This window comes from Pollicipes pollicipes, unplaced genomic scaffold (genome assembly GCF_011947565.3).
Source record: "Pollicipes pollicipes isolate AB1234 unplaced genomic scaffold, Ppol_2.1 Scaffold_4881;HRSCAF=5763_pilon_pilon_pilon, whole genome shotgun sequence".
Taxonomy (NCBI): Eukaryota; Metazoa; Arthropoda; class Thecostraca; order Pollicipedomorpha; family Pollicipedidae; genus Pollicipes; species Pollicipes pollicipes.
In genome coordinates this window covers 575,877-585,800 of record NW_023596576.1, presented here as the reverse complement: position 1 = coordinate 585,800, position 9,924 = coordinate 575,877, and the positions used below count along the sequence as shown (strand labels likewise).

Genomic DNA, 9,924 nt, shown 5'->3' with positions numbered 1-9,924 from the left:
ACCGCCGGGACATGGAGGAGCAGGAGCGGCTGATGGAGGAGGCGGGCCGCGCCGAGCAGGAGCGCCTGCAGCGCGCCATCGAGGTGAGGCGCCGGCCGTCGCGGCGCGCCGTCGGGTCAGGGCGTGTCGAGGCAGAGGGTCGCCAGGCCTCGGGTGTCACGGCGTCAGCTGTGGTACGTACGGTGCGGTGTCGCCCAGTGGACCAGCGACTGGACGTGTCGTGGCGATGTGTGCGTGGCCGTTGCCGTGCTACCTTGCGGGCTGACATGTCTTACCTTTGCCTGACCTGTGCGGAGCCCCAGCTGACCTGAGCCGATTGTCCCTGACCTGCCGTGGGCTCAGCTGGCGGACCAACAGCGGCTTGAGGAGAGCCGCCGCCGCGAGGAGGAGGAGCGGCAGCGCCAGCAGCGCGAGCTGGAGGAGGCGCTGGCCCGCCAGGAGGCGGAGCGGGCCCGGCTAGCCGCCGCTCAGAAGCTGGAGCTCGAGGAGGCGGAGCGCAAGAAGCGGCGCAGTCGCGTGGCCGAGATCATGAGCCGGACACGCGGCGCCGGCGGCGGCACGCCGACCAAGGTACGGACCGTCAGCTAGCGGCGGCCGACCGGCGGCAATCACAGCGCTCACCGCGAACTGGGGCTCGACGGCGGCAGCCAGCCGTTAGTGAGGTTACCTGTCTCATCGTTCACATCGTTTCTCTTTTACGTGCTCCCTTATGTTGGGACACCCAACCTGGCCTGCTGTAGTCGTATTACACCTGATTTCGCCTCATCTGAGCTACTCACTCGTCATCTGGACTGCTCATTCCACCTGAAGTACCAGTTCTGCCCCTTGCCCCCAAGCCCCTCGTGTCGGTCGCTAGCCCTCCGGCGGATATGTTCCCTGCTCCCGGGGCCCCCTGTGTCGGCCCTCGGCCCTCCGGCGGGTCTGTTCCCCGCTCCCCGGGCCCCCTGTGTCGGCCCTCGGCCCTCCGGCGGATATGTTCCCTGCTCCCGGGGCCCCCTGTGTCGGCCCTCGGCCCTCCGGCGGATATGTTCCCTGCTCCCGGGGCCCCCTGTGTCGGCCCTCGGCCCTCCGGCGGGTCTGTTCCCCGCTCCCCGGGCCCCCTGTGTCGGCCGTCGGGCGCTCTGATGCGCCGCCTGTTCCGACAGCCCGGCGCGGGGGACGAGCCGGACCAGGTCAGTGCTGGTGTTGTCCGCCGCCAGCCAGCATGGGTGTTGTCAGGTGTCACCAGGGCGGGTGGTGTCCGCCGCCAGCCAGCATGGGTGTTGTCAGGTGTCACCAGGGCGGCTGGTGTGCGCAGACGGCTGTTTTCCTCGGGTCGAACTTGAGACCCAACGCCATTATGGTCTGCGATGCCGACTTCCTCTCGTGTGGTGCTTTTCTGCGTAGCAGGCAACGTCCTCACGACCATGCACTGTTTGGATCGCGAGGAAGGCCTTTTGTGGACTGGTAAAGCGTATCATCCGCTTCTGTTGTAAGTGTATATGCTCACAAGACGCGTTAGGTGCTGCGCCATGTTCAGATAAGCCAAGAAAAGTCAGTGTCTTAATGGAACCGTGGACTGCCGTAGATTTTGCGGAGGAGAATTATACCAATAGACCAGCTGACAAATGCATGCTGAATGGTCGTGCGGATGAATGGGATATCAACTATTGAATGAGGTTATGCACATCAGGCTTCATTGATTCAGTAAAATATTATGCATATGGTGCCATTGAATGCCAGTCAGTGATGCGATAAGTTATGGTAATTTGCGCGCAATGTGGCAGTAGGATCTGACAAGCGCACAGGTCTTAAAGTAGGACATTGGAGGTCGGTCTTGCTCATTTTCGGCTACGTGTCTCAATTCTTAGCGCTTCTCTTATTGAACAATACCCACTAACAAGAGCCCCACAATTGTTCTGAATATATGGAACACGTACTGTTCCCGAGCTGTCGAAAGTGATAGCAAAACAGTTCGGAGACGGCTTTTATTTTTCTGATATGCCTGTACGTAACTGTTTGCACCTGTCATGGCAAAATGGCGCGCACCGGATTCTTTGGGCGTCATTACACGCACGGGCTATAGACTCAGGCGCGATTGGGGGGGGGGGGAGTGGGCTCTGCCGGACAACAGCCCGGCCGGCCATGGCCGACAGCCGCTGACCGGCCGTGCCTCCGGGCTGAGACGGGCGCGCTCTGCCGGTCGTGGCCGCCAGCTGCTTACCGGCTGTCCTCTCCGTCGCCGCAGACCTCGTCCGTGTCAGAGCTGAACGCCATGAACGCGCCGCCGCCGGCGGCGGACAGGACACGGCCCGAGCCGGCCGCCGAGCCCGAGCAGCCCATGTCGACCGACGCCAGTCCGGTGCATACCAATGGCACCAACGGCACCAACGGCCGCACGCCGGCGACGCCGGCCAGTCCCGGCGGCGAGCCGGCCGGCCGCGCCGACAGCGGCGTCACCAGTGGCGAGTACGGGTGAGTGACCGTCATGTGCGAGGAGCGCGGGTCAGTGGGGGCCAGCAGACGGAGGAGGGGTCACAGGGTCAGCAGTGAGGAGCAGGTGTCAATGGAGGTCACCGATGACCACTACGGACCTTTGTGTGTGACCAGTCAGTATGGGACGATGCGGGTCAGCAGTGGCGCGAAAGGTCGGGCAGGTCATTTGTGACAATTACAGGTCAATGCGGGTCGCCTTTTAGACTCATTGGGGTATCAGAAAATTGTGTTGGTCAGTACGAGCCGGTAATCGCTAGCTAAAACAACTCCCGGCCGATTTAACGGTGACGCCGGGCTCATCGGTTGGTGCGGGCTGCCTTCGGCTGAACCATGACGTGAAAACTACCACTGTAATATGCTTTGGCTTTGGATTGTCTCGCACTGCTGGAGTGGTGATACTGTCTCGCTGTTGCGACGGGGTGGTGTTGGCCCTCGGACCGTGAGCTGTGTGTCTCTCCCCCGACAGGTCCAGTCTGTCATCGCTAGACCCGCTTAGTCTCAAGTCGTCGACGGTCAGCAACGACGACGACTCCCTTAACTCCAACGTGTCGCAGTCGACGACGACGGGCGCGACGGACGGCCCGGCGTCACCGGCGGCCGACGACGCGGCCCCTCGCGCCGCCCAGATCGCCGGTGAGCGCCCCGGACCGGCTGGCCGCCCGCCGGCGCGGTTCGCGGAGCCGGCCGACACGGCGTCCCCAGCGGTGGCGTAGGAAGGCCCCTGCTAGAAGCACCAGAGCTTGAGTTGCCTCGGATGCTCTGCCGTCTGTGATGAGAACGTTGCTATTGTCCGTGGCAGCCGTGTGGCGAGCAGCTGCGGTGTATGCCGGGCGTGAGCGAGACACGGGTGGCCGGGTGCGGGGCGTGAGCGCCAGCCTGGCCCGGTTGCCGGCCGAGTGACGTCACGGGCGGCGCTCGGCGCCGCGGGCCTGCAGCGTCCCAAGCGGAGCTGAGCCTGTGCTCGCTGCGAGGCCTCGGTGCTTTGCGGGGAGGGGGGGGGGGGGGGGGGGGGCCGACTTCGGCTGTCCCCGCGTGGGTGGCCCGCCCGTCCGCCCGCCGCCGACAGGCCTTGCCGTCCGTTTCAGACCTGATCCAGATGTAGCGGGCGTCTGATGCAGTGACCGTGACACGCTGTGACCGGACCGTCCGAGCGGGCGGCGTGCCGGAGCCGTCCCACCGGGGCAATAGTGATACTGGCAGCGGCAGAAGGAACAGCGACCGGCGACGGCAGCGCCTCTGCCGGCCACTCGGCGAACTACGCTCGCGGCCGGCCGCACCGCTTGTGCAGTGGAGTCGGGACGGCCCGCGAGCGCTCCATCGGGGCCGGCGGGGTTACTAATACGAGTATGTGCCGGTGTTTGCCTGAAAGGGAGAGAGAGAGGACGGGAGACGAGGGCGCTGGCCCCGCCCCTGTTTTAGCTGTATCACACTAAGCGCGCGCGCATGTAAGCTACACTGTATTAGCCTACCTTGGACGGTGTCTTAGGCTCGTAACCTGGCCCGGCTGTTGGAAGCATTGTTTAACACGTTTTAAGGGCGGTCAGAGTGGGAGGAGCCCGACCGGCCTGTGGTCCCGGTTGGATCCTCGCTGGCCAGACAAGCCGCTGATAAGCGGCGTCGTCACGCTGGCTCCAACAGCGGCGCGTCTCGGCTTCCAGAACTGTTACGTGTCTGTCGACACTTTTAACGGACGAATGGTTGGAAGTTTCAGTCATTATTTCTCGAGTAAAGTTTATTTTACAGTGTCTGACCGTAAAATAAACCGCAGTAATCTAACCGACCGCGTTGTTCTGCGGTGCTGCGCTCTGTCGACCGAGGAGTGGAGATGTTTGTTCGATTAATACATGGACGGAACGCTGGAGGTGCGGACGTGCTGGTCTGGCTCCAGTCCACCATGAGTGCAATGTCAGGAATCGGACAATTACTTCCACTAGCTGCTCATGGCCTGGCGCCTACGGCGTTATGGCGCCTATGACGTCCATAATGTCTCGCTTAATGACCAGAAAATGCAGCCAGACTCGGGGCTTAGGTATTTGTGATATGTTCAATTCCAAGAACGACGCCGCATTACGTGCTATCCAGGTGCTGCATAACGATGGGCCGATGGCCTTGCTTCTAGTACCAGGTCAGGACGTGCCTAGCAGTCAGACATTCGCCACATTCCTCGCACTAGGGTGCGCCCTGTCGCAGTGACAAAACAAGTTTGCTGCGTACGTATGTCTAAATCGCAACCGGCCAGGAGGGATCCAGCACCGGCCAGGAGGGATCCAGCATCGTCTTGGCGGTGTAAACGGCAAAGATCTTCCCAAACCGGTCGCATCGGACCTTTACTCGTCACCATAACATACTTAGGTTACTTTAATGATGAAAGAGCGCGAAACGAGACAGTTAAAATAAGAAATTACGACATTGGATATATTTTAACGCAGTTAGACTTGTGAACGTTCAGCGGACAGTGCTGCGATGCGTCCTGAACAGCGGAAGCCTTGCTACGCGTCCTGAACAGCGGAAGCCCTGCTACGCGTCCTGATCAGCGGAAGCCTTGCTTCGCGTCCCTTCAAACAGAGGTACAGCCGGTGCCAGCGGAACCTTATGGAAATACAGTCAGTGCCAGCGGAACCTTATGAAAATACAGTCAGTGCCAACGGGAACTTACGGAAATACAGCCTGTGTCAGCGGGACCGTACGGAAATGCAGCCAGTGCCAGCAGGACCTTACGAATCGTCAGCAAGGATCTTCCCTGAACTGTGGTAAAGCGAGACCGGCTCTGCTGCGAGGCTGGCAAGTTCCTGCTCAGGAATGCCACATTTTCAAAGTGACAAAGATATAAAAATGAGCCGATGAATTAGGCGTCACATCGGGCCAGATCACCAAACGCGCGCTCGGGGGCCTCGTCGAGTCGGCTGGCGGCCCCGCCGCGCAAATCTCGCTCTCGCAGACCCGAGCTGAGGTCGTTCGTCCTCTTGAGGTCGATAAGGTCGTTCGTCCTCTTAAAAACAACCGGATCAACGTGTTCGAAAACAGAGACAGATGTATGGGTGGTTGGCGAATTGCGACAACTTGATAGCGTAATTCAACTTGAGCTTTCCTCTCTGGAGATAAGATGACGGCTCATTTGCTTCTATCAGCAGGGCTGCAATGCGGGTAGTACGGAACGCCCCAGGAACAATACGGACACACGTGGTGGACAGTATCGCGCGCGGCTTTAGAGGACACCGGGGCGCTGTCGTAAAGCCGGCGGATTAGTGCTCGGTACAACTTTAGCGAGGCACAGCCATCCACGCCATACGCCGTGAGACATTACCTGCAGCACACAACGCTTTTGACAGCTGGCCTTAAGGTAGATAGTTTTGGCAATTCTGGGGCCCATTGTCTGGTCGGATGAGTTTGCCGTTTTGTGGTTCCTTAGCGGTCTAAGGCTCTTTGGCCTTCGTAGAGGGGGGGGGGGGGGGGCAGAAGACACTCGTTATCCTGAGAATCCTGCGGACTTCCGGGATTCTTCAGGATGTGGAGGCGGGCACTTAGTCTCCTCGTTGGACCTTGATCGGCTCAGAACCTTGTGGCTGCTGAAAGGAATTGGGCCTGTCAAAAATGTCCCCTAAATTGTGACAAGGCCTCCGTCATGTTCCGGCTTTAGTTGTTTTCTCATGTTTTCGGGCTTGTGCCGATTTTGTTTTTCATCACCCATGAGTGGAGGCTCTTTTACCAGACTGCGACACTGGAGAGTACAAGGGTGCCATGCTTCACTCAGACACTTTGATCATTCTAAGCGTCCTTGACCAACCCAGTGGTCAAATGGGCTAACGTAGAACTTTTTAAGAGTCTTGATAGTGCTGTCGATGACCCCTGTAGCGAATCTGGGGTGCTCGTTGACTTTCTCGAACGTCAGTGCTAACGGCTCCCTGACCAGCCCGATGTTTTTAAAAGTTCTCCGGATTCACCGCAGTACCGGCCATCTTTTTCTTCAAGGGCGTTGTGCGCCGTTTCTGCTGAAGCGAAAGACAGGCGAGGTCCGTGAAGACAGTCTGTGAAGTTAGCAATTTTGAGCGATTTGTTTAGCCAAGAGTTGCGATTTCGCTGCAAATGCATCGGACGGTTCATAATGGCATGAAAACGCCGCATCTGACGTCTATTTTGTAATATTACGAGACCTTGAAGGTTAAATTAAATGTCAAAGGACGGCGATCTCCACATCACCAAGGAGTTACCAGCCGATTTCAGATTTTTAAGCATCAGAGTATTCACCAAGGCATGAACAAGTGTCCACACAAAAGTCCTGGCCTCCTCAGGTCACAGTTCAAAGTCACATTAAAGCTCAAATGACGGGGAACTCCACATCACCCAACAATTCGCTTATTTGGAGCTTCCAACACTTCACCTTGAAAGGGCAGGATTTTTTAACGGACGCTAGGTCGTGCGCTGTTGAATATTCTGATGCTTAGCAATCTGAAATGGGTAGGTACCATTGATACCATGATATCCGGACCTTGAATTTCAACTAGAAGATCACGTGGTATTGAAAAATAGACTGTCGACACGGTCCGTACCTTAAAAGGAGTGTTCACATTTATATGGAGTATGCAACTGAAACGACCATTTTGAAGGCCTTTTGGTGCTGTTCACAGCCCTGCCCTTCTTACAGGGATTGTTTCACATTTGAAGATATTGAGTTAGGCATCAGATATGATGGGAAATGCTTCCTTGTAACCATTGGTAAGCCTTAAAGCCTTAAAGTTTAAAAATGACGCTAAGCAGCCAAATTTCAAAGTTTATACAAATGGGCTCCATTACGGCATTATTTGATGGCGTCATGAAGTGGGTTTATGACAACAGCAAAACCTGGCATCATCTGGCAGCCAGACCTAAAGAACATCTCAAAACACACGAAAGCTGACACCAACTGGTCATCCTCGTCGCGGGGGGCTGTGTCGGGGGTGGATTCGTGAGTGGGTTATTTGTGGATTTTTTTGTCTTGGCGCTGGCCGTAAGAAAAGCTTTCGTAGACTGTTTGACATGCGCAACGTAGCGATCGCCAGCGTTTATGATAGATATACAAAGCACGATATGCTGTGCTGCTGCTGTTGTTGCTTTGCTGTTGATGATTTTACCAATTCTTTATCGTCGACCCATCGTTGCGCGCAGTGCTGTAATCCTGACATTGATATCATGTGATGTGTACAGTAGTCATTGTCCTGATTGTTACTGGAAATGGGATGTCGTGCCAAAAGTAATAAATTTATAACATTGTCTTTATTGTTTGTGACTGGAAATGTGGTGCCATGCGAAAGCTTATAAATTTGTAACGTTGCCATGCATTGATTGTCAAAGCATTGGCATTGCTATGGTAAAGATGGTAAGGGCTACCAATATTTTTTGTGCTTAGGATTGTTCATGCAGTTTATAGTTAACCCTGCTATAACCATTGTGGTGGAACAAAATTATTGCCGTAGACAGTCCTTTGGCATTGTTAAATAAACCCGTCTAGTTTCTGAACCCCGCAGCAGCGAAAATGGAGAGCGTATATTTGGAAGAGTATTTCAAAGTCACCTTGGCATTCATGAGGTCATACTAACGCCATTCAAATCGTGCCATTTCATAAGCCACGCGACGATCAAGGTCAAGCAAAATATAATTGCCGAGGCGTTCGTATCTGGCGTTGGTGAGCACCATTTCCAAATATAACAGCCGTCAATTGGCTCTCAATTAGTGTTGTACAAGGTACGATAAATTAATCAGATTATGATGCATTTAGGAGCATGCCTAGGTGCTAAACATGCAATTGTCTTTTCCACTTCAAAAGTATGCCTTCAGATATAAATAAGCTACAGCTATACGTGACGCATTGAGAGGCATGTTTAAATGCCAAACATAGAATTGTGCTGTATAGAGTAGTGTTTTCCACTTCAAACGTATCCCTACAGTTATAAGTAGGCTTGTTTCATGACATCTGACGTTTGCTTTATATCTTCAAATGCGAAACATTCCCTTAAATTGACCATTTGACGCGTTTTCAGCAAAATCAGAACCCGTCGCTGAAAAAGCTACACAAATCGTTAGCTTCACGAATGTACAGGCGACGCCATACAGCCTGTACTGCCGAGTGCGTTGTAAACCCCCAATCGCAAGAACATTCCAAGCGCTTTTTCAGAATGGTTCGAAGGTGTGTTTTAAAATTTCCACGGGCACCGAATAGCCCGCTGAAATTATGCAAGGAAAACAAGGCTTACCTCGCCGAAGCCAATGGGGAGCAGCTTACCTCTGCCTTCCAATCTGGATGCACTAGCACCGATACTCAGCCGTATGAGGCAACCCACTGGCCGCTTGAGTCCGTCGGCAAAAAATATAAAAAAACGCCCGTTAAGATTCGTGTGACGTATTTGGTACAATCTTTCGTCCCATCATATGCTGATGAAGATGCACGCTATGGCCAACTGTTGAAGCTACCCGTTGTTCGTTTCCAAATGAAAATCGCTCGCGATGTACGTTGAAAATGAGAACACTTTATTTGCATGCTGGATCAAAGAGCTCCTGTCCTTCGGTCAAGTGCGATTTCGAACAGACAGTTACGATAATTGAGCTAGAATTGCTTTCGAATTGGGATAGGGGTGAAAAATTCCATCACAAACATACCGTACAGGAGTGACAAACTCAACTCACAAAAGTTGGAGCTTATGTGAGTCAGTGAGAGATACTCCAACAAACAAATACATACATTTCAAGGTGTCATGGATGTAATATCAGAAACACGACAAAATGTTTTTAACGTCTTAGCTGATTATCGTGAAACATAATATATTAAAAAACAGTAATTTCAAAATAGTGAAATGAGCATCAAACGCCATGTATCACCAATGTTTTGATGCTGCACTTTACATGCCCCCTCGACAGCCTTTTTAACACAAAACAAGGTAAAGGAATTTAACAAAACAAATAACGACCAAAAATTCAGCAAGCATAAAGCATTCAAACAAAAAACCCTTGGACTCCTGCACATCAGGACAAAACCAAAGGAAGCACCACAGGCATACCCTGGGTTCTGTTAAGATAGGGTCCGGAAATATAAATATGATGTCACCGTTTCTTACAAAATACTGATGCTTATTTCCATGAAAGTAACCTAAGCATAACCCAAAGAAGCCTTAAGTTATCTTATCCTGTCTAACCTATTTGTACCACAGCAGCAATTGTGAGACATTGATTCTTGCGAAGTTCCCACTGCCACTTGTCATGCAATTAACCAACTTCGCCTAACTTAGCGGCCCATTTTCTGAAAATCATCTCAGCTCACCTCACAGATTTCTTGCCAACAGCACTTATGATAAAACATTATAAAGCTTTTTTTTGACTGGTTTCAACTTGCTTTTTTGATTTAGTTGATCTGTGTCAGCTTGTTGCACAAAGCCAGTTTTGCTGCTTGCCATTTCATTTACAGCAAAGGCATCCACAAAG

General features: G+C 53.5%; 1 protein-coding gene across 1 annotated transcript; it reads left to right on the top strand.

The window, feature by feature from the left end:
- Positions 1-48: 48 nt before the first annotated feature.
- LOC119100799 (ESX-1 secretion-associated protein EspK) lies at positions 49-4,336 on the top strand. Its single transcript, XM_037223938.1, has 6 exons — positions 49-83; positions 343-570; positions 1,146-1,172; positions 2,228-2,454; positions 2,942-3,108; positions 3,561-4,336. The coding sequence occupies exons 2-6, from the start codon at positions 529-531 to the stop codon at positions 3,575-3,577; spliced, it is 480 nt and encodes a 159-aa protein (XP_037079833.1). The 5' UTR covers positions 49-83; positions 343-528; the 3' UTR covers positions 3,578-4,336.
- Positions 4,337-9,924: the final 5,588 nt, after the last annotated feature.